Consider the following 25,793-nt stretch of genomic DNA (forward strand, 5'->3'; position numbering starts at 1 on the left):
CAGACCAAAACAGAGAGAGAGAGAACAGACCAGAACAGAGAGAGAACAGAACAGACCAGAACAGAGAGAGAGAGAACAGACCAGAACAGAGAGAGAGAGAGAGAGAGAGAGAACAGACCAGAACAGAGAGAGAGAGAGAACAGAACAGACCAGAACAGAGAGAGAGAGAGAACAGACCAGAACAGAGAGAGAGAGACCAGAACAGAGAGAGAGAGAACAGAACAGACCAGAACAGAGAGAGGGAGAGAACAGAACAGACCAGAACAGAGAGAGAGAGAGAACAGAACAGACCAGAACAGACCAGAACAGAGAGAGAGGGAGAACAGAACAGAGAGAGAGAGAGAACAGAACAGACCAGAACAGACCAGAACAGAGAGAGAGGGAGAACAGAACAGACCAGAACAGAGAGAGGGAGAGAACAGAACAGACCAGAACAGAGAGAGAGAGAACAGAACAGACCAGAACAGACCAGAACAGAGAGAGAGGGAGACCAGAACAGAGAGAGAGAGAACAGACCAGAACAGAGAGAGAGAGAACAGACCAGAACAGAGAGAGAGAGAACAGACCAGAACAGAGAGAGAGAGAACAGACCAGAACAGAGAGAGAGAACAGACCAGAACAGAGAGAGAGAGAACAGAACAGAGAGAGAGAACAGACCAGAACAGAGAGAGAGAGAGAGAGAGAACAGACCAGAACAGAGAGAGAGACCAGACCAGAACAGAGAGAGAGAGAACAGAACAGAGAGAGAGACCAGAACAGAGAGAACAGACCAGAACAGAGAGAGAGAGAGAACAGACCAAAACAGAGAGAGAGAGAACAGACCAAAACAGAGAGAGAACAGAACAGACCAGAACAGAGAGAGAACAGAACAGAGAGAGGGAGAGAACAGAACAGACCAGAACAGAGAGAGAGAGAGAACAGAACAGACCAGAACAGACCAGAACAGAGAGAGAGGGAGAACAGAACAGACCAGAACAGACCAGAACAGAGAGAGAGGGAGAACAGAACAGACCAGAACAGAGAGAGGGAGAGAACAGAACAGACCAGAACAGAGAGCGAGAGAACAGAACAGAGAGAGAGAGAGAACAGAACAGACCAGAACAGACCAGAACAGAGAGAGAGGGAGAACAGAACAGAGAGAGGGAGAGAACAGAACAGACCAGAACAGAGAGAGAGAGAGAACAGAACAGACCAGAACAGAGAGAGAGAGAACAGAACAGACCAGAACAGACCAGAACAGAGAGAGAGGGAGACCAGAACAGAGAGAGAGAACAGACCAGAACAGAGAGAGAGAGAACAGACCAGAACAGAGAGAGAGAACAGACCAGAACAGAGAGAGAGAGAACAGAACAGAACAGAGAGAGAGAGAGAGAACAGACCAGAACAGAGAGAGAGACCAGACCAGAACAGAGAGAGAGAGAGAGAGAACAGAACAGAGAGAGAGACCAGAACAGAGAGAACAGACCAGAACAGAGAGAGAGAGAGAACAGACCAGAACAGAGAGAGAGAGAACAGACCAAAACAGAGAGAGAGAGAACAGACCAAAACAGAGAGAGAACAGAACAGACCAGAACAGAGAGAGAACAGAACAGACCAGAACAGAGAGAGAGAGAACAGAACAGAGAGAACAGACCAGAACAGAGAGAGAGAGACCAGAACAGAGAGAACAGACCAGAACAGAGAGAGAGAGAGAACAGACCAGAACAGAGAGAGAGAGAACAGACCAAAACAGAGAGAGAGAGAACAGACCAAAACAGAGAGAGAACAGAACGGACCAGAACAGAGAGAGAACAGAACAGACCAGAACAGAGAGAGAGAGAACAGACCAGAACAGAGAGAGAGAGAACAGACCAGAACAGAGAGAGAGAGAACAGAACAGAGAGAGAGAGACCAGAACAGAGAGAGAGAACAGACCAGAACAGAGAGAGAGAGAACAGAACAGAGAGAGAGAGAGAACAGACCAGAACAGAGAGAGAGAGAACAGACCAGAACAGAGAGAGAGAGAACAGACCAGAACAGAGAGAGAGAACAGACCAGAACAGAGAGAGAGAGAACAGACCAGAACAGAGAGAGAGAGAGAGAACAGACCAGAACAGAGAGAGAGAGAGAGAACAGACCAGAACAGAGAGAGAGAACAGACCAGAACAGAGAGAGAGAGAGACCAGAACAGAGAGAGAGAGACCAGAACAGAGAGAGAGAACAGACCAGAACAGAGAGAGAGAACAGAACAGAGAGAGAGAGAGACCAGACCAGAACAGAGAGAGAGAGAGACCAGACCAGAACAGAGAGAGAGAGAGAACAGACCAGAACAGAGAGAGAGAGAGAGACCAGACCAGAACAGAGAGAGAGAGAACAGAACAGAGAGAGAGAGAGAACAGAACAGACCAGAACAGAGAGAGAGAGAACAGAACAGACCAGAACAGAGAGAGAGAGAACAGAACAGACCAGAACAGACCAGAACAGAGAGAGAGGGAGAACAGAACAGAGAGAGGGAGAGAACAGAACAGACCAGAACAGAGAGAGAGAGAGAGACCAGACCAGAACAGAGAGAGAGAGAGAACAGACCAGAACAGAGAGAGAGAGAGAACAGACCAGAACAGAGAGAGAGAGAGAACAGAACAGACCAGAACAGAGAGAGAGAGAGAGACCAGAACAGAGAGAGAGAGACCAGACCAGAACAGAGAGAGAGAGAGAGAGAGACCAGAACAGAGAGAGAGAGAGAGAGACCAGAACAGAGAGAGAGAGAGAGACCAGAACAGAGAGAGATACCAGAACAGAGAGAGAACAGACCAGACCAGAACAGAGAGAGAACAGACCAGACCAGAACAGAGAGAGAGAACAGACCAGAACAGGGAGAGAGACCAGAACAGAGAGAGAACGATGTGGGAGAGAGAACGATGTGGGAGAGAGAACAGAACAGAGAGAGAGACCAGAACAGAGAGCGAACAGACCAGAACAGGGAGAGATACCAGAACAGAGAGAGAACGATGTGGGAGAGAGAACGATGTGGGAGAGAGAACGATGTGGGAGAGAGAACGATGTGGGAGAGAGAACGATGTGGGAGAGAGAACGATGTGGGAGAGAGGACGATGTGGGAGAGAGGACGATGTGGGAGAGAGAACAGAACGGAGAGAGAGGACGATGTGGGAGAGAGGACGATGTGGGAGAGAGACCAGAACAGAGAGCGAACAGACCAGAACAGGGAGAGATAACAATGTGGGAGAGAGAACAGACCAGAGAGCGAACAGACCAGAACAGGGAGAGAGACCAGAACAGAGAGAGAACGATGTGGGAGAGAGAACGATGTGGGAGAGAGGACGATGTGGGAGAGAGAACAGAACAGAGAGAGAACAATGTGGGAGAGAGAACAGAACAGAGAGAGAGAACGATGTGGGAGAGAGAACAGAACAGAGAGAGAGGATGATGTGGGAGAGAGAACAGAGAGAGAGAGAACGATGTGGGAGAGAGAACAGAGAGAGAGAACGATGTGGGAGAGAGAACAGAGAGAGAGAACGATGTGGGAGAGAGAACAGAGAGAGAGAACGATGTGGGAGAGAGAACAGAACAGAGAGAGAACAATGTTCCCTCTAAACCACACAGCTCCACCCAGACTGCTTCGCATTAAGAATAAAATGACCGCTGTGCCGAGGTCGTGGAAGATTGAACTCCACTCAACTTTAGTTGACACCCATGTTTCCCAACTCCGGTCCTCCTGTGCCTCCAGCAGCACGTTGTTGTCCCAGACAAACTGATTCAACTAGTCAAGGGCTTCATGATTCCTTTTATTTAACATTTATTTAACAAGGGAAGTCAGTTAAGAACAAATTCTTATTTTCAGTGACGGCCTACCGGGGAACACAGCAGGTTAACTGCCTTGTTCAGTGGCAGAACGACAGATTTTTACCTTGTCAGCTCGGGGATTCGGTCCAGCAACGTTTCGGTCACTAGTCTAACACACCGATATTGGCCATATAACACAAATCCCAGAAGTGCCTGATTGTTATTATAAACTGGTTATCAACATAATTAGAAAGGTTTAAAAGCTATTTGTTTGTCGTACCCGTGATATACGGTCTGATATACCACAGCTTTCAGACAATCCGCATCCAGGACTGGAACCACCCAGTTTATGTGATGTTTAAGACCGGAGGACAGACGCTGTCTGACTGGCTTTAATTACATCACCTACTTTGATCCCACTAACTCACATGTTATCATCCTCTCTCTCTCTGCCTCTCTGCCTGTCTGTCTCTCTGCCTCTCTGTCTCCATCCCTCTGTCTGCCTGCCTGCCTCTCTGTCTCTCTGTCTGCCTGTCTGCCTCTCTGTCTGTCTGTCTGCCTGCCTGCCTCTGTCTGCCTGCCTGTCTGCCTGTCTGTCTCTCTGCCTCTCTGCCTCTCTGCCTCTCTGCCTCCATCCCTCTAGCAGATTAGCTGCCCCTAGGCGTGACACTTGGACCCAGAGGGACACAGACAGACACCCCGGTCTGCAGTTGGTGTAGCAGAGCGAGAACATGGCATTGTCATTTAAGAAAGACCTGGAGAAGTACAAGGAGATTGACGAGGATGAGATCCTTAACAACCTGTCAGAGCAGGAACTCAAACAACTGGAGACTGCCCTGGAGGAGATGGACCCAGAGGTATGGAGGGGCGGGGGGGAGGGGGGAAGAGTCTGTCTGTTTCCGTCTTCCTTGTGTTTTCTCCTTGTTCGCCAGACAGACATCTCATTCTTATCAACTTTTAACCTCCCAGTCTGCCAAGCTTTTCTATGTTGACTTGCACGCAGAGTGGAGGAGGAGGCGCCGTAGAGGAGGAGGTGCAGTAGAGGAGGAGGAAGCGCAGCAGTGTAGAGGAGGCGGTGCAGCAGAGTAGAGGAGGAGGAGGAGGCGCAGCAGAGTAGAGGAGGAGGAGGAGGCGCAGCAGAGTAGAGGAGGAGGCGCAGCAGAGTAGAGGGGGAGAAGGAGGTGCAGTAGAGTAGAGGAGGAGGAGGAGGAGGCGCAGCAGAGTAGAGGAGGAGGAGGCGCAGCAGTGTAGAGGAGGCGGTGCAGTAGAGTAGAGGAGGAGGAGGCGCAGCAGAGTAGAGGAGGAGGAGGCGCAGCAGAGTAGAGGAGGAGGAGGCGCAGCAGTGTAGAGGAGGAGGAGGCGCAGCAGAGTAGAGGAGGAGGAGGCGCAGCGAAGGGGAGGGGGAGGCGCAGCGAAGGGGAGGGGGAGGAGGAGGAGGTGCAGCAGAGTAGAGGAGGAGGAGGCGTAGAGGAGGAGGAGGTGCAGCAGAGTAGAGGAGGAGGAGGCGTAGAGGAGGAGGAGGTGCAGCAGAGTAGAGGAGGAGGAGGCGTAGAGGAGGAGGATGTGCAGCAGAGTAGAGGAGGAGCAGAGTAGTCAAACCCTTCCAGGACTTAGTGAGGTTAATTTTCCTTTTCTAGGGCCAGAGTGTGAGGTACAACAGCCATTTATTTGTGATATTACACAATACACCTCAACAGAAGTATTGGGACGAGGCCAATGTGTTGTTACATCTCAAGTAGAGAACATCTTAAACATTCTTCTCGTCTTTAACTTATACACAGCATGAAGGAGATGAGTCCACTAACTAGGCAACCATAGGAACTTCACTCAACACAACACGGCACCGAATGCAGCCCTAATGTTTTTAAACATGGCACATGAATTCACCAATGACCAATTGATCAATCAGTCAATAAACCCATGTATCCACCCCTCTGTGTCTCTCCCCCCCAGAATGCATTGCTGCCAGCGTCGATGCGTCAGAAGGACCACACAGTGAAAGCAGCCACCGGCCCCTACAGCCGAGAGAAACTACTCAGTTTTCTGGAGAAGGAGGCCCTGGAGTATAAAGACAGAGATGATGTAGTCTCTTTCTCTGGAGAGAGGAAAGGTAGGAGGCCCTGGAGTATAAAGACAGAGATGATGTAGTCTCTTTCTCTGGAGAGAGGAAAGGTAGGAGGCCCTGGAGTATAAAGACAGAGATGATGTAGTCTCTTTCTCTGGAGAGAGGAAAGGTAGGAGGCCCTGGAGTATAAAGACAGAGATGATGTAGTCTCTTTCTCTGGAGAGAGGAAAGGTAGGAGGCCCTGGAGTATAAAGACAGAGATGATGTAGTCTCTTTCTCTGGAGAGAGGAAAGGTAGGAGGCCCTGGGGTATAAAGACAGAGATGATGTAGTCTCTTTCTCTGGAGAGAGGAAAGGTAGGAGGCCCTGGAGTATAAAGACAGAGATGATGTGGTGTCTTTCTCTGGAGAGAGGAAAGGTAGGAGGCCCTGGGGTATAAAGACAGAGATGATGTAGTCTCTTTCTCTGGAGAGAGGAAAGGTAGGAGGCCCTGGAGTATAAAGACAGAGATGATGTGGTGTCTTTCTCTGGAGAGAGGAAAGGTAGGAGGCCCTGGGGTATAAAGACAGAGATGATGTTGTGTCTTTCTCTGGAGAGAGGAAAGGTAGGAGGCTCAGTAGAAAAATGGATTAATTGCCCCCCCAAAAATGTGCTCTATCCCTGTAAAAGCGAATCATATATATATATATATATATATATATATATATATATATACACCATTATTTATATATTTATTTACTCTGACATCACTCCTGGTATTGCTTTGTTTTGGTATTGGTATTGCTGTTTGTTTTATGTGTGTATTGCTAGGTATTCTTATTATACTGTTGGAGCTATAAACACCAGCATTACTGCACTGTTGGAGCTATAAACACCAGCATTACTACACTGTTGGAGCTATAAACACCAGCATTACTACACTGTTGGAGCTATAAACACCAGCATTACTGCACTGTTGGAGATATAAACACCAGCATTACTGCACTGTTGGAGCTATAAACACCAGCATTACTATACTGTTGGAGCTATAAACACCAGCATTACTACACTGTTGGAGCTATAAACACCAGCATTACTACACTGTTGGAGCTAGAAACACCAGCATTACTACACTGTTGGAGCTATAAACACCAGCATTACTACACTGTTGGAGCTAGAAACACCAGCATTACTACACTGTTGGAGCTAGAAACACCAGCATTACTGCACTGTTGGAGCTAGAAACACCAGCATTACTATACTGTTGGAGCTAGAAACACCAGCATTACTACACTGTTGGAGACAGAAACACCAGCATTACTACACTGTTGGAGCTATAAACACCAGCATTACTGCACTGTTGGAGCTAGAAACACCAGCATTACTACACTGTTGGAGCTAGAAACACCAGCATTACTACACTGTTGGAGCTAGAAACACCAGCATTACTATACTGTTGGAGCTATAAACACCAGCATTACTACACTGTTGGAGCTAGAAACACCAGCATTACTACACTGTTGGAGCTATAAACACCAGCATTACTACACTGTTGGAGATAGAAACTGTGGACGTGACCCATGAACTTGATTTCATGTAAATGCGTCATAATGCAGAAACCTCAATGTGACCAGAGGCGTTGGGGGCGACGAGAGGCGTTGGGGGCGACGAGAGGCGTTAGGGCGACGTGAGCGTTAGGGGCGGCGTGAGGCGTTAGGGGCGACGTGAGGCGTTAGGCGACGTGAGGCGTTAGGGGCGGCGAGAGCGTTAGGGCGGCGAGAGGCGTTAGGGGCGACGAGAGGCGTTAGGGCGACGAGAGGCGTTAAGGGGCGACGAGAGCGTTAAAGCGGCGAGAGCGTTGCGGGCGACAGAGCGTTGCGGGCGGCGAGAGCGTTGCGGGCGGCAACGAGAGCGTTAAAGGGCGGCAACGAGAGCGTTAGGGGGCGGCGAGAGCGTTAGAAGGCGGCGTGAGGCGTTAGGGCGGCGTGAGCGTTAGAAGCGGCGAAGAGGCGTTAGAAGCGGCGTGAGCGTTAGGGGGCGGCGTGAGCGTTAGGGGCGGCGTGAGGCGTTAGGGGCGGCGTGGCGTTAGAAGCGGCGAGAGCGTTAGGGCGGCGAAGAGGCGTTAGAAGCGGCGAGAGCGTTAGGGGCGACGAGAGGCGTTAGGGGCGACGAGAGCGTTAGGGGCGGCGAGAGGCGTTAGGGCGGCGTGAGCGTTAGAAGCGGCGTGAGGCGTTAGGGGGCGGCGTGAGGCGTTAGGGGGGCGTGTGAGGCGTTAGGGCGGCGAGAGCGTTAGGGGCGGCGAGAGCGTTAGGGGCGGCGAGAGGCGTTAGGGGCGGCGAGAGGCGTTAGGGGCGACGAGAGCGTTAGGGGGCGACGAGAGGCGTTGCGGGCGACGAGAGGCGTTGCGGGCGACGAGAGGCGTTGCGGGCGACGACGAGAGGCGTTGCGGGCGACGACGAGAGGCGTTGGGGGCGACGAGAGGCGTTGGGGGCGACCAGAGGCGTTGGGGGCGACCAGAGGCGTTGCGGGCGATGTTTAGATGTTGCGGGCGATGTTTGTGGTCTTGAAGGGAAGGCTCTGTTTCAGACAGGTGTGTATTGTATTACGGCCATGTTGACAGTGTGTGTGTGTGTGTGTGTGTGTGTGTGTGTGTGTGTGTGTGTGTGTGTGTGTGTGTGTGTGTGTGTGTGTGTGTGTGTGTGTGTGTGTGTGTGTGTGTGTGTGTGTGTGTGTGTGTGTGTGTGTGTGTGTGAGATATTGGTCTCAGCTGTAATCAGTCCACTGCTGTGTCTGCAGGTATTACTAATGCATGTCTACTCTGGTCTTACACAATACACAGCTGAGAGAAGGGGAGGAGTGTGGGCTGGGGGAGGAGGAGGGGTGTGGGCTGGGGGAGGAGGGGTGTGGGCTGGGGTAGGAGGAGGAGGGGTGTGGGCTGGGGTAGGAGGAGGAGGGGTGTGGGCTGGGGGAGGAGGAGGAGGGGTGTGGGCTGTGGGAGGAGGAGGAGGGGTGTAGAGCAGGTTGGTACCTCCAGTATGTATATAGAACAGGGTTAGGGTTGGTACCTCCAGTATGTATATAGAGCAGGGTTAGGGTTGGTACCTCCAGTATGTATATAGAGCAGGGTTAGGGTTGTTACCTCCAGTATGTATATAGAGCAGGGTTAGGGTTGGTACCTCCAGTACCAGTATGTATATAGAGCAGGGTTAGGGTTGGTACCTCCAGTATGTATATAGAGCAGGGTTAGGGTTGGTACCTCCAGTATGTATATAGAGCAGGGTTAGGGTTGTTACCTCCAGTACCAGTATGTATATAGAGCAGGGTTAGGGTTGGTACCTCCAGTACCAGTATGTATATAGAGCAGGGTTAGGGTTGGTACCTCCAGTATGTATATAGAGCAGGGTTAGGGTTGGTACCTCCAGTATGTATATAGAGCAGGGTTAGGGTTGGTACCTCCAGTATGTATATAGAGCAGGGTTAGGGTTGGTACCTCCAGTATGTATATAGAGCAGGGTTAGGGTTGTTACCTCCAGTATGTATATAGAGCAGGGTTAGGGTTGTACCCTCCAGTATGTATATAGAGCAGGGTTAGGGTTGGTACCGCCAGTATGTATATAGAGCAGGGTTAGGGTTGTTACCTCCAGTATCTATATAGAGCAGGGTTAGGGTTGGTACCTCCAGTATGTATATAGAACAGGGTTAGGGTTGGTTCCTCCAGTATGTATATAGAGCAGGGTTAGGGTTGTTACCTCCAGTATCTATATAGAGCAGGGTTAGGGTTGTTACCTCCAGTATCTATATAGAGCAGGGTTAGGGTTGGTACCTCCAGTATCTATATAGAGCAGGGTTAGGGTTGGTACCTCCAGTATGTATATAGAACAGGGTTAGGGTTGGTTCCTCCAGTATGTATATAGAGCAGGGTTAGGGTTGTTACCTCCAGTATCTATATAGAGCAGGGTTAGGGTTGGTACCTCCAGTATGTATATAGAACAGGGTTAGGGTTGGTTCCTCCAGTATGTATATAGAGCAGGGTTAGGGTTGGTACCGCCAGTATGTATATAGAGCAGGGTTGGGGTTGGTACCTCCAGTATGTATATAGAGCAGGGTTAGGGTTGGTACCTCCAGTATGTATATAGAGCAGGGTTAGGGTTGGTACCTCCAGTATGTATATAGAGCAGGGTTAGGGTTGGTACCGCCTGTATGTATATAGAGCAGGGTTGGGGTTGGTACCTCCAGTATGTATATAGAGCAGGGTTAGGGTTGGTACCTCCAGTACCAGTATGTATATAGAGCAGGGTTAGGGTTGGTACCTCCAGTATGTATATAGATCAGGGTTGGGGTTCCTCCCTCCAGTATGTATATAGAGCAGGGTTAGGGTTGGTACCTCCAGTATGTATATAGAGCAGGGTTAGGGTTGGTACCTCCAGTATGTATATAGAGCAGGGTTAGGGTTGGTACCTCCAGTATGTATATAGATCAGGGTTAGGGTTCCCCCCTCCAGTAGAATTCTAGAACCATGATGTCATGGCCCCTGATCTCCGGGGAGGAAGCCTGTCAGGAATCACCTCACACACATTCCTCTTCCCTCACCCCACTGTGTGTGTGGTGACAGACCATAGCATCAACTCTTGTTATCAGCGGGGGCTGTTTTAATAAGTCTCGTGGAATTTACATTCCATTAGACCTTAAAAGTGATTTGTGTTTTACTTGTTGTATAAACACACCATGGGCACCAAAATCGGACTAAGTGGACTGGACAAGAGTTTCTGGAGAGATTGGAGAGCTTTTCAGTGATGAGCACAATTAATATTAGCACCACAAATGTGCAGCCCAGTTCTGTTCAGCAGTGGGAAGGACACGTCACACACCGCCTACATCAGCTGGTGAGCTGCAGGGGAGCCAGCGATGAGTGTGAAGACAGGCTCTGATTATACACATCACACAGGGGACTCTCTGGCTTCCCCGTAGTGAACCAGTCACCACCAGCCTGGTTAGCTACCCTTTGCCTGGTGAAAAGGGATACTTCAGGATTTTGCCAATGAGGCCCTTCGACCTCATCATTGAGCTAACGCTAGTTAGCATTGGCTTGCAAAACCACCTCTACCTTCCTTCATACTGGACACAGAGACATACAAATGGTATCAGTGAGTTCATCTGACTCAGGGGAAGTTGATAAAGGGCCTCACTGCCAAAATCCCCAAGTATCCCTTTATGAAACACAAGCTGCTTTACAAAATTGAAAACAATAGCAGCAGTGAGTTTAATAGTAAAACGGTCTAACTATGTTTGTCTCTCCCCTTTCGTATAGAAAAGTAGTGCAGTTGTAGTCTCATTCAACCCTCCCACTTTCCCCACGGCGTTTTCATAGCCAAGTTCTGTAGCCAAGTCTCCCACTTCCTCAGAGAAAACGTCTGGATTCAAGCCCTTACCGTTCAAAAGATATTACCCATAACCCACCACTATGTATTGTATTGTTGTTGTGCCTCTCTCTTTTCCTCTCTAAAATGGCCCAATGTCTCCTTCATTTTGACAATAACTACAGTAAATCATTATTCAAAGGACTAAAATGTGACTTCAGTCGAGACTAAATCTAAAGTGTGCCTAAATGAACAGTGATCCACTGACTGACTCCCATTCTGTAACAGCCTGTAGAGAGACTCCATTCTGTAACGGCCTGTAGAGAGACTCCATTCTGTAACGGCCTGTAGAGAGACTCCATTCTGTAACGGCCTGTAGAGAGGCTCCATTCTGTAAAGGCCTGTAGAGAGGCTCCATTCTGTAACGGCCTGTAGAGAGGCTCCATTCTGTAACGGCCTGTAGAGAGACTCCATTCTGTAACGGCCTGTAGAGAGACTCCATTCTGTAACGGCCTGTAGAGAGACTCCATTCTGTAACGGCCTGTAGAGAGGCTCCATTCTGTAACGGCCTGTAGAGAGACTCCATTCTGTAACGGCCTGTAGAGAGACTCTATTCTGTAACGGCCTGTAGAGAGACTCTATTCTGTAACGGCCTGTAGAGAGACTCCATTCTGTAACGGCCTGTAGAGAGACTCTATTCTGTAACGGCCTGTAGAGAGACTCCATTCTGTAACGGCCTGTAGAGAGACTCCATTCTGTAACGGCCTGTAGAGAGACTCCATTCTGTAACGGCCTGTAGAGAGACTCCATTCTGTAACGGCCTGTAGAGAGACTCCATTCTGTAACGGCCTGTAGAGAGACTCCATTCTGTAACGGCCTGTAGAGAGACTCCATTCTGTAACGGCCTGTAGAGAGACTCCATTCTGTAACGGCCTGTAGAGAGACTCCATTCTGTAACGGCCTGTAGAGAGACTCCATTCTGTAACGGCCTGTAGAGAGACTCCATTCTGTAACGGCCTGTAGAGAGACTCTATTCTGTAACGGCCTGTAGAGAGACTCCATTCTGTAACGGCCTGTAGAGAGACTCCATTCTGTAACGGCCTGTAGAGAGACTCCATTCTGTAACAGCCTGTAGAGAGACTCCATTCTGTAATGGCCTGTAGAGAGACTCCATTCTGTAACGGCCTGTAGAGAGACTCCATTCTGTAACGGCCTGTAGAGAGACTCCATTCTGTAACGGCCTGTAGAGAGACTCCATTCTGTAACGGCCTGTAGAGAGGCTCCATTCTGTAACGGCCTGTAGAGAGACTCCATTCTGTAACGGCCTGTAGAGAGACTCCATTCTGTAACGGCCTGTAGAGAGACTCCATTCTGTAACGGCCTGTAGAGAGACTCCATTCTGTAACGGCCTGTAGAGAGACTCCATTCTGTAACGGCCTGTAGAGAGACTCCATTCTGTAACAGCTGGTGAGAAATTACAGGAAAGAGTTGAGAAACAGTGTAGAGGGTTTGAGATGTGGCTATGACTGGACTCTCTGTGGTTCTCCCTCTCTATTGCTCTCTTTCTCTCTCGCTCTCTTTGTCTCTCTCGCTCTCTCTCTTTGTCTCTCTCGCTCTCTCTCTTTCTCTTTCTGTCTCTCTCGCTCTCTTTGTCTCTCTCGCTCTCTCTCGCTCTCTCTTGTCTCTCTTGCTCTCTTTGTCTCTGTCTCTCTCTCTCTCGCTCTCCTTGTCTCTCTTGCTCTCTTTGTCTCTGTCTCTCTCTCTCGCTCTCATTGTCTCTTGCTCTCTTTGTCTCTCTGTCTCTCGCTTTCTCTCTGTCTCTCGCTCTGTCTCTCTCTCGCTCTCTCTCTCTCTTTGTCTCCCTCTCTCTCTCGCTCTCTTTGTCTCTCTTGCTCTCTTTGTCTCTCTCGCTCTCATTGTCTCTCTTGCTCTCTTTGTCTCTCTGTCTCTCGCTTTGTCTCTCTGTCTCTCGCTTTGTCTCTCTGTCTCTCGCTCTGTCTCTCTCTCTCTCTCTCTCTCTCTCTCTCTTTGTCTCTCTCTCTCTCTGTATCTCTCTTTGTCTCCCTCTCTCTCGCTCTCTTTGTCTCTCTTGCTCTCTTTGTCTCTGTCTCTGTCTCTCGCTCTCATTGTCTCTCTTGCTCTCTTTGTCTCTCTGTCTCTCGCTTTGTCTCTCTGTCTCTCGCTTTGTCTCTCTGTCTCTCGCTCTCTCTCTCTCTTCTCTCTGTCTCCCTCTCTCTCTCTCTTTGTCTGTGTGTTTCTGTCTCACTCATTCTCTCTGGCTTGACTTCTCTTCCTGAAAGAGCCTTTAGAGGGCCATTCTGTGTCGGTCCCTGTGGACAACAGTTTCAGTTACCCCCATTATAGACAGACACAGAGAGAAGCACCCAAGCTGCACCTGGAGTGTCTGTAGTACATACAACCTCGCAGATATTTGACATGTAGGATATCACCTGTAGGGAAAGGAGAAGGTCATGCAGAGACAGTTGAACTGTGTGTTAACAAGAAGGCTGTGACTGTGGCTGTAAGTGCCGGGGATAGTAGACTAACTGTTAGCTGACTCTTCTCCAGAGGGCCTGACACAGGAAGTGGGGTGTTGTGGGTAATGGCTGTATTTACTGTTTAGAGGCTTTTCAGGAAGTGCCAAGGCCCCCTCGAGACTAAACCGCCTTTTAGACTGGAGAGTAGGGGCGCACGGGGGTGTTCTGTCGGAGGGCGGCAGGGGAGGACCGAAGGACAATTAGATTTAAGTTTGAGTCATTTAGCAGACGCTGTTATTCAGAGCCACTTCTAGTAGTGACTGAATACATTCCCATGAAGGAAAGGGTCACTATCATTTCTTGTCTGTAAAGTGAAGGTGTTGGGGGCACAGAGGCACAGAGGTTATTCTCCTTGAGGGAGTTGTGTGGCAGGAGAAGAGGGAGAAGGGCTACTGAAGGAAAAGGCTACTGTATATTTTTTTAGAGTGTGTTGAGGGGGAGGGGCACTGATGGGGTTGTCTGGTACTGTATTTAATATACAGTATTTCATATACAGTACTTCATATACAGTATTTCATATACAGTATTTTATATACAGTACTTCATATACAGTATTTTATATACAGTACTTCATATACTGTATTTTATATACAGTATTTTATATACAGTACTTCATATACAGTATTTTATATACAGTACTTCATATACAGTACTTCATATACTGTATTTTATATACTGTATTTTATATACAGTACTTCATATACAGTACTTCATATACAGTACTTCATATACAGTACTTCATATACAGTACTTCATATACAGTACTTCATATACTGTATTTCATATACTGTATTTCATATACAGTACTTCATATACAGTACTTCATATACAGTACTTCATATACAGTACTTCATATACAGTACTTCATATACAGTACTAGTCAAACGTTTGGACACCACTACTCATTTAAAGGCTTTTCTTTATTTTTGCTGTTTTCTACATTGTAGAATAATAGTGAAGACATAAACTATGAAATAACACAAAATATAAAATATTGTTGTTCTTATTGTTTAACACTTTTGTTGGTTACTACATGATTCCATATGTGTTATTTCATAGTTTTGATGTCTTCACTATTATTCTACAATCTAGATAATAGTAACAAAAATATATAGAAAAACCCTTGAATGAGTAGGTGTGTCCTAACTGTTGACTGGTAACTGTTGACTGGTAACTGTTGACTGGTTAACTGTTGACTGGTAACTGTTGACTGGTAACTGTTGACTGGTTAACTGTTGACTGGTAACTGTTGACTGGTAAACTGTTGACTGGTAAACTGTTGACTGGTAACTGTTGACTGGTTAACTGTTGACTGGTAAACTGTTGACTGGTAAACTGTTGACTGGTAAACTGTTGACTGGTAAACTGTTGACTGGTAAACTGTTGACTGGTTGACTGTTGACTGGTTGACTGTTGACTGGTTGACTGTTGACTGGTAAACTGTTGACTGGTAAACTGTTGACTGGTTGACTGTTGACTGGTTGACTGTTGACTGGTTGACTGTTGACTGGTTGACTGTTGACTGGTAAACTGTTGACTGGTAAACTGCTGACTGGTAAACTGCTGACTGGTTGACTGGTTGACTGGTAGACTGTTGACTGGTAGACTGTTGACTGGTAGACTGTTGACTGGTAGACTGTTGACTGGTAGACTGTTGACTGGTAAACTGTTGACTGGTAAACTGTTGACTGGTTGACTGTTGACTGGTTGACTGTTGACTGGTAACTGTAAAGGATTACGTGCTGATGGGATTGGGGAGAATAGCAGCCTCTGTATGTAGCTGTGTGTTGTAACGTCTGGCCAACAAGTTAGTTGCCCCCAGCAGCACTATAGAGGAGTTTAGACTTTACTCTCTGTTCCGTGACTTCCTGTCTCTTTCCTTCTGCTGCTGCTGGGTTTCCATGGCAATGCCTCCGGGGCCGACTGAAGGAGGGAGAGAGACGGGGAGGGAGGGAGAAAAAGAGAGCGAGACGAGCGAGAGATGCAGACTGTCTTGTCTCCTCAGTCTGATGAAGATCTCCAGCTGTGTTATGTAAAGATGTCTGCTCTCTGTCTCACACACACACACACACACACCAAGACAAAGCAGAAGGGTTCATGGGTAGACGGTACACAGGACAGAAATAGCAGCAACTAGACAGAGCAGAGTAGAACACACTGTATCGCTTAGATACAGTCCATCCTGCAGTAGAACACACTGTACCGCTTAGATACAGTCCATCCTGCAGTAGAACACACTGTACCACTTAGATACAGTCCATCCTGCAGTAGAACACACTGTACCACTTAGATACAGTCCATCCTGCAGTAGAACACACTGTACCACTTAGATACAGTCCATCCTGCAGTAGAACACACTGTACCACTTAGATACAGTCCATCCTGCAGTAGAACACACTGTACCACTTAGATACAGTCAGTCCATCCTGCAGTAGAACACATTGTACCACTTAGATACAGTCCATCCTGCATTAGAACACACTGTACCACTTAGATACTGTCAGTCCATCCGTCAGTAGAACACACTGTACCACTTAGATACAGTCCATCTATCCTGCAGTAGAACACACTGTACCGCTTAGATACAGTCCATCTATCCTGCAGTAGAACACACTGTACCGCTTAGATACAGTCCATCCTGCAGTAGAACACACTGTACCACTTAGATACAGTCCAACTATCCTGCAGTAGAACACACTGTACCGCTTAGATACAGTCCATCCTGCAGTAGAACACACTGTACCACTTAGATACAGTCCATCCTGCAGTAGAACACACTGTACCACTTAGATACTGTCCATCCTGCAGTAGAACACACTGTACCACTTAGATACAGTCAGTCCATCCTTCAGTAGAACACACTGTACCACTTAGATACAGTCCATCCTGCAGTAGAACACACTATACCACTTAGATACAGTCCATCCTGCAGTAGAACACACTGTACCACTTAGATACAGTCCATCCTGCAGTAGAACACACTATACCACTTAGATACAGTCCATCCTGCAGTAGAACACACTGTACCACTTAGATACAGTCCATCCTGCAGTAGAACACACTGTACCACTTAGATACAGTCCATCCTGCAGTAGAACACCCTGTACCACTTAGATACTGTCCATCCTGCAGTAGAACACACTGTACCACTTAGATACAGTCCATCCTGCAGTAGAACACACTGTACCGCTTAGATACAGTCCATCTTGCAGTAGAACACCCTGTACCGCTTAGATACAGTCCATCCTGCAGTAGAACACACTGTACCACTTAGATACAGTCCATCCTGCAGTAGAACACATTGTACCACTTAGATACAGTCCATCCTGCAGTAGAACACACTGTACCACTTAGATACAGTCCATCCTGCAGTAGAACACATTGTACCACTTAGATACAGTCCATCCTGCAGTAGAACACATTGTACCACTTACAGTCCATCCTGCAGTAGAACACATTGTACCACTTAGATACAGTCCATCCTGCAGTAGAACACATTTACCACTTAGATACAGTCCATCCTGCAGTAGAACACATTGTACTAGCCCTCGCTCGCTCTCTCTCTAGCCCCCTCCTTTGCTCTCTCTAGCCCCCTCCTTCTCTCTCTCTAGCCCCTTCTTCTCTCTCTCTAGCCCCCTCCTCCTCTCTCTCTAGCCCTCTCTCTCTCTGTGTGTCTTGTCTCTGGCTCTGTTGGTGTGTTCTCTAAAGACCGCTGTAGTAGACACACATTAGCCGCTAGGAGTTAGCATTGTGGATAAAACAACCTCGGAATGAGTTGGAGCAGCTAATATACGTTAGCCGCTAGGAGTTAGCATTATGGATAAAATGACCTCAGAACGAGTTGGAGCAGCTAATATACATTAGCCGCTAGGAGTTAGCATTATGGATAAAACGACCTCAGAACGATTTTGAGCAGCTAATGTACATTAGCCGCTAGCAGTTAGCATTATGGATAAAACAACCTCTAGAGACCCCAGAGCAGAAACATCATGACATCAATCTCAACACAGCTCAGAGAAAATGAACTAAACAAGACAAGTACATGAGTAATGGAAATGTCTTGTGTGTGTTCATCGGTAAGATATGGGTTCTGGGGTGTGTGCTCTGGTTCGCTGGTGGTGATGTCATTCCTAGGTACAGTAATTACAGACTGGTGTATAGATATGCAGGCAGAGAGAGTGAGAGCACGGAAAATGTGTGTAATGGGAAATAGAATACTGTGTGTGTGTGTGCGTGCGTGCGTGCGTGCGTGCGTGCGTGCGTGCGTGCGTGCGTGCGTGCGTGCGTGTGAGAGAGAGAGAGAGACATAATTGAGAATAATGATAGCTGTATTATACAATTACAGACTGGAACACACACACACACACACACACACACACACACACACACACACACACACACACACACACACACACACACACACACACGGACAGTCAGGGCTAAGCAGTTGATGTGCTTCCTAGAGGAACAATATAACCCGTCCAGATAGGAAGGGTTAGAGCAGGGGTGTCAAACATACGACCCGCGGGCTGGATCCGGCCAATCTGTCCCTTCAACACTAGTAGAGTCCTGAATCTCCCCTGGGTTCAACACTAGTAGAGTCCTGTATCTCCCCTGGGTTCAACACTAGTAGAGTCCTGTATCTCCCCTGGGTTCAACACTAGTAGAGTCCTGTATCTCCCCTGGGTTCAACACTAGTAGAGTCCTGTATCTCCCCTGGGTTCAACACTAGTAGAGTCCTGTATCTCCCCTGGGTTCAACACTAGTAGAGTCCTGTATCTCCCCTGGGTTCAACACTAGTAGAGTCCTGTATCTCCCCTGGGTTCAACACTAGTAGAGTCCTGAATCTCCCCTGTGTTCAACACTAGATGGGTCCTGAATCTCCCCTGTGTTCAACACTAGATGGGTCCTGAATCCTGGAATCTTTTAAGTGGGATTTTGGGAAAGTTACTTGGGTTTCGCAACTCTAGACTCTAAAGTAGGGATGGGCAACTGGCAGATCAATTTCACCCCTCCGTCGGGGTCTCAACTTACTGTTGACAGTTAGATAAGTAGAATACACAAGTTGCAATTTCTAAATGTGGTTGTGCATAAGCAGTTTTTCTGCTTATGTCATTCACTGATAGTCAGTCAATTAGCCCATGTCAGCAAACACACATGTTTACGCTGCTAAGCTAGTTTTGCGGGCAGCTATCTAAACTTGTTATCATGGTTGACTTACCGGCCGGAGGACACACTGTACCATTTAGATTTTTGGTAGTTCGTCTCACTCAGATATCATATTAAAAACTGCAAACATTTCCCCTTCATCCTATGGCCAGATGTGGTGAAAGAATATACACAGACTAAAGATTAAGTAGAAAATAGATCAATAAAACCCTTCTTCAAAACATCAGACTGAATGTAGATTTGAGAATGGGCTATTGGGACCATTTCTTTATACATTGAGTGTTATTATGACATTATTTGTAAAAATGCCGAGTTTGTTTCTGGAGCAAAAAGGGTCTTCGGGGCTCCCGAGTGGTGCGGTGGTCTAAGGGAATGTCTGAGGTGTCACTACAGACCCGGGTTTGATCCCAGGCTGTCTCGCACAACTGACCGTGACCAGGAGTCCCATAGGCCTGGCGTCCTATAGGCATAGTCCCATAGGCCTGGTTTATCGTGCTCTAGCGACTCCTTATGGCGGGCCGGGCACCTGCAGGCTGACTTCGATTGTCAGTTGAATGGTGTTTCCTCCGACACATTGGTGCGGCTGGGTTAAGCTGACAGGTGTTATGAAGCTCATTTTGGCAAGTCATTTTTCGGAGGACGCATGAATCAACCTTTGCCTTTCCCGAACCAGTTGGGAAGTTGCAGCGATGAGACGAGATCGGGAATTGGATATGATGAAATTGGGGTGAGAAAGGGTGGTGGAACGAGAGAGAGAGAGAAAGAAAAGGGGGCGTCTGTACAGCTGAGTTCTGTCCAGGGCCCTGGGCAAGAATATTTGAGGCTCCCATCTTGGCGGTCGAGAACATTTAGTGGTTTTAAAGCTAATTTCCTACAATTCTACGCATTTTGACATGGCTAATGTTGTGTTCTTATGCTCCAAACATATTAACAAATTCAATGACTGTCTGATTGTCTAGCTTTTATTTTGGTAATTGGAAGTCCTCAAAGATGATTGTTATTATAGGCTATTTAAAAATATATATATATATCCATTTGGTTTAGTAGTTTTAGTTTACCCTGAAAGCGTTTTAACATCCCAAGTAGTTTTGGAACCACTGCTGAGGATGGGAGGAGAAAATGATCCATCTCCACGTTAAAGGGCTACTTGGGGATTTTAACAACAACGAGGACCTTTTTTCTACGTCCCCAGGGTAACTAGCGGATACCAGTTTTATGTCTCTGTGTCCAGTATGAAGGAAGTTGGAGCTAACCAGCGGCAGATACCCATAGACTTCCAGTCATTGTGCTAACGCTAGTTAGCAACTTCCTTCAAACTGCACGGCGGAGACATAACAATGATATCAGTGAGTTCAACAGACTCCCTTTCAACTCCAGCTACTACTAACTTATTGGTTGTTGTTTCATATGCGGTATTGACTATATTGATGAGTTTATTAGCAGGGGTGATTGTTTATCTGTTTATCTGTCTCTCTGGACATGAAAAATAAACAGTGGATCTCTGGCTGACCGCCTTCGCTTCTGCAGTGCATTGTGGTCCTTCCTGTGTCAGCTGGGGAATGACCTGTACAGAAGAGACCAGAGGGTCAACAGGAAGTTGGATACATCTGCCTAGTCAGGTTCTCACTCTTCTCTCCCTCTTTCTCTCTCCCTTTCCGTCTCTCCCATCTCCTCTCTCTCTCTCTCCCTTTCCCTCTCTCCCATCTCCTCTATCTCTCTCTCTCCCTCCCATCTCCTCTCCCTCCCATCTCTCTCCCATATCTTCCCTCTCGCTTTGCCTCTCTGTAGGCAAGGCATTTGTTCCCAAGCAGCGGCCCATCGAGTCTCGTCAGGAAGAGGTAACGACCCTTGACCCGGAACTAGAAGAGGCCCTGTCCAGTGCTACCGACACTGAACTCTGTGACCTGGCAGGTAAGGGGAGGGGGGTAGGTGTCTTCTTAGGGACTGTCTTCTTAGGGACAGAGACGCACACAGCCTCTCTCTGTCTCTCTCTCTCTCTCTGTCTCTCTGTCTCTCTCTCTCTGCGTTAATCTTACTGAAGATCTGTGAATCTTACTGTCTCTCTCTCTCTCTCTCTCTCTCTCTCTCTGCATTAGAAGGATCTGTGTATCTTACTGTCTCCAGTCTCTCCAAGGACAGCTAAATGCTAAATACAGGAGTCTTTCATACTCACTGTCAGCCAGGCTTGTCCCATGGTACACACACACTAAGCCTGTTGTTGTGTGTTTGTCCACAGCCATCCTAGGTGTCCATACCCTGGTGACCAGCACCCAGAGCTACGATGGAACCAGCAGTAAAGACGGAGGATACAACAGTGAGTACACAACCACAATGTAACCACAACACAACCACAATGTAACCACAACACAACCACAATGTAACCACAACACAACCACAATGTAACCATAACACAACCACAATGTAACCATAACACAACCACAATGTAACCAGTACACAACCACAATGTAACCAGTACACAACCGCAATGTAACCACAATGTAACCACAACACAACCACAATGTAACCATAACACAACCGCAATGTAACCATAACACAACCGCAATGTAACCACAACACAACCGCAATGTAACCACAACACAACCGCAATGTAACCACAACACAACCGCAATGTAACCACAACACAACCACAATGTAACCACAACACAACCGCAATGTAACCATAACACAACCACAATGTAACCACAACACAACCACAATGTAACCACAACACAACCGCAATGTAACCACAACACAACCGCAATGTAACACAACCGCAATGTAACCACAACACAACCGCAATGTAACCACAACACAACCGCAATGTAACCACAACACAACCGCAATGTAAACACAACACAACCGCAATGTAACACAACAACCGCAATGTAACCACAACACAACCGCAATGTAACACAACCGCAATGTAACCACAACACAACCACAGTGTAACCACAACACAACCACAGTGTAACCATAACACAACAATGTAACCACAACACAACCGCAATGTAACCACAACACAACCACAGTGTAACCACAACACAACCACAATGTAACCATAACACAACCACGCAATGTAACCACAACACAACCGCAATGTAACCACAACACAAACACAATGTAACCATAACACAACCACAGTGTAACCACAACACAACCACAATGTAACCATAACACAACCGCAACACAAACACAATGTAACCATAACACAACCGCAGTGTAACCACAACACAACCGCAACGTAACCACAACGTAACCTCAACACAACCCCAACTTAAACACAGTTACCACCATGTAACCGCTACACTACTAACCCCAACATAACCAGGGTCATATTTGGTCTTGGTTCCACCTGGTTGTTTGGTGACCAGTCCTCCTATATAAATGAGGTGTGATGGATACAGATGAATATGTTTCAGACGTGGTGAAGGGGGAGAAGATGAACCCCGTGTTTGATGAGCCTCCCAACCCCACTAACGTAGACGACACTCTGCAGAGGATCAAAAACAACGACGCTGCGCTGACGGAGGTTAACCTCAACAACATCAAGGTACACACACTCACACACACTCACACGCACACACACACACACACACACACACATACACACACACACACACACATACACACACACACACACACACACACACACACACACACACACACACACACACACACACACACACACACACACACACACACACACACACACTCGCACGTACACACGCAGACACACACGCTAGCAGACACGCACGCAGACACACACGCACGCACGCACGCTTGCAGACACACATTTTATATATATATATATATATAAACTCACTGACACACACACAATGAGACAAGATGTGATTATCCTGTATTTTCCTGGTGTTCCAGAACATTCCCATTCCCACGCTGAAGGAGTTTGCCAAGGCCATGGAGAGGAACACACACGTCAAGAAGTTCAGCCTCGCCGCCACACGGAGCAACGACCCCATCGCTGTGGTGGGTGTCAGACAGACAGACAGACAGACAGACAGACAGACAGACAGACAGACAGACAGACAGACAGACAGACAGACAGACAGACAGACAGACAGACAGACAGACAGACAGACAGTCTGTCTGTCTGTCTGTCTGTCTGTCTGTCTGTGGGTGTCTCTGTCTGTCTGTCTGTCTGTGGGTGTCTCTGTCTGTCTGTCTGTCTGTGGGTGTCTCTGTCTGTCTGTCTGTGGGTGTCTCTGTCTGTCTGTCTGTGGGTGTCTGTCTGTCTGTCTGTCTGTCTGTCTGTCTGTCTGTCTGTCTGTCTGTCTGTCTGTCTGTCTGTCTGTCTGTCTGTCTGTCTGTCTGTCTGTGGGTAGGGAAGAAGTGTGTGCAGGTTTTTGCTCCAACCCACTCCTAACTACCCCCCCTCCTCCCAGGCGATGAGTGAGATGCTGAAGGAGAACAAGTCGCTGCGGAGTCTCAACCTGGAGTCTAACTTCATCACCAGCGCTGGTGCTGCTGCTCTGGTGGACTGTCTCCGAGACAACGACACTCTGACTGAGATCAAGATAGACAACCAGGTAACACACACACACACACACACACACACACACACACACACACACACACACACACACACACACACACACACACACACACACACACACACACTGACTGAGATCAAGATAGACAACCAGGTAACACACACACACACACACACACACACACACACACACACACACACACACACACACACACACACACACACACACACACACACACTGACTGAGATCAAGATAGACAACCAGGTAACACACACACACACACACACACACACACACACACACACACACACACACACTGACTGAGATCAAGATAGACAACCAGGTAACACACACACACACTGACTGAGATCAAGATAGACAACCAGGTAACACACACACTAAATATACACACACATGATCACACTAACTATACACACACTAAATACACGCGTACATGATCACACTAACTATACACACGCTAACTCACTACAGGGGTTTTTGTCTAATTTTCCAGGATGGTAAAACGTTTTCAGCTGGAACTTAAAACCAGATCTAAAGTAAACAGAGAAAGATCATCTAACAGTCACCGGACATTTAGCACGTCAGGGAGAATCTAGAATTCAAAAACATTTGTCGTGATGTGGGGCCCCTGTTCATTTAGTTACAACGTTTGAGTCACTCAGATTGCTTAAGACATGTCAGACACATGGCAAAATGTGTAGAATTCAAATGTTCTCTCAGCCACATGGCAAAATGTGTAGAATTCAAATGTTCTCTCAGCCACATGGCAAAATGGGTAGAATTCAAATGTTCTCTCAGCCACATGGCAAAATGTGTAGGATTCAAATGTTCTCTCAGCCACATGGCAAAATGGTGTAGAATTCAAATGTTCTCTCAGCCACATGGCAAAATGTGTAGAATTCAAATGTTCTCTCAGCCACATGGCAAAATGTGTAGAATTCAAATGTTCTCTCAGCCACATGGCAAAATGTGTGGAATTGAAATGTTCTCTCAGCCACATGGCAAAATGTGTGGAATCAAATGTTCTCTCAGCCACATGGCAAAATGGGTAGAATTCAAATGTTCTCTCAGCCACATGGCAAAATGTGTAGGATTCAAATGTTCTCTCAGCCACATGGCAAAATGTGTGGAATTGAAATGTTCTCTCAGCCACATGGCAAAATGTGTAGGATTCAAATGTTCTCTCAGCCACATGGCAAAATGTGTAGGATTCAAATGTTCTGTCAGCCACATGGAAAAATGTGTGGAATTCAAATGTTCTGTCAGCCACATGGAAAAATGTGTAGGATTCAAATGTTCTGTCAGCCACATGGCAAAATGTGTAGGATTTAAATGTTCTCTCAGCCACATGGCAAAATGTGTAGGATTCAAATGTTCTCTCAGCCACATGGAAAAATGTGTAGGATTCAAATGTTCTCTCAGCCACATGGCAAAATGTGTAGAATCGCAGGAAAATAACTTTAAAACAGCTACATTTTGTCACTGTGGTCAACAGGAGGGCATCTACAAAATGTTGGTCGGTGACGCACTGTTGACTTCTCCAGGAGTCAGACCAAGCGGAGTGTGTGTGGTTCTTGATGTGTGTGTGGTTCTTGACGTGTGTGTGTGTGTGTGTGTGTCTCTACAGAGGCAGCAGCTGGGGACTTCAGTAGAGATGGAGATGGCTAAGATGCTGGAGGACAACAACAGCATAGTGAAGTTCGGCTACCACTTCTGTCAGCAAGGCCCACGGGCTAGAGCTGCTGCTGCTATCACCAAGAACAATGACCTGAGTAAGAACACACACACACACACACACACACACACACACACACACACACACACACACACACACACACACACACACACACACACACACACACACACACACACACACACACACACACACACACCATCACTCAGCTTTTTAGGATTGGCCTCTTTTGGGTTCAGGGTATGATACAGTATGTACTCCTACAGTATATTATACTACAGTAAGACTGACTATAACACAGTATATTATACTACAGTCAGACTGACTATAACACAGTATATTATACTACAGTCAGACTGACAGGGTTACCATAACACAGTATATTATACTACAGTCAGACTGACTATAACACAGTATATTATACTACAGTCAGACTGACAGGTTACCATAACACAGTATATTATACTACAGTCAGACTGACTATAACACAGTATATTATACTACAGTCAGACTGACAGGGTTACCATAACACAGTATATTATACTACAGTCAGACTGACTATAACACAGTATATTATACTACAGTCAGACTGACTATAACACAGTATATTATACTACAGTCAGACTGACAGGGTTACCATAACACAGTATATTATACTACAGTCAGACTGACTATAACACAG

General features: G+C 47.2%; 1 protein-coding gene across 1 annotated transcript in view; it reads left to right on the forward strand.

Annotated features, from left to right (window-relative positions):
• The window catches only part of LOC124023605 (tropomodulin-3-like), a gene marked incomplete at its 3' end in the record, with an annotated part of 54,507 nt that extends 29,317 nt beyond the window's left edge, over positions 1-25,190 (forward strand). Inside the window, 8 exon segments of the mRNA XM_046337987.1 lie at positions 4,427-4,637; positions 5,734-5,890; positions 20,675-20,797; positions 21,123-21,200; positions 22,306-22,436; positions 22,766-22,873; positions 23,290-23,433; positions 25,046-25,190. Coding sequence (XP_046193943.1) covers positions 4,512-4,637; positions 5,734-5,890; positions 20,675-20,797; positions 21,123-21,200; positions 22,306-22,436; positions 22,766-22,873; positions 23,290-23,433; positions 25,046-25,190 — 1,012 coding nt within the window.
• Positions 25,191-25,793: the final 603 nt, after the last annotated feature.

The sequence above is a fragment of the Oncorhynchus gorbuscha genome, unplaced genomic scaffold, assembly GCF_021184085.1.
Source record: "Oncorhynchus gorbuscha isolate QuinsamMale2020 ecotype Even-year unplaced genomic scaffold, OgorEven_v1.0 Un_scaffold_1655, whole genome shotgun sequence".
In the NCBI taxonomy this organism is placed as follows: Eukaryota; Metazoa; Chordata; class Actinopteri; order Salmoniformes; family Salmonidae; genus Oncorhynchus; species Oncorhynchus gorbuscha.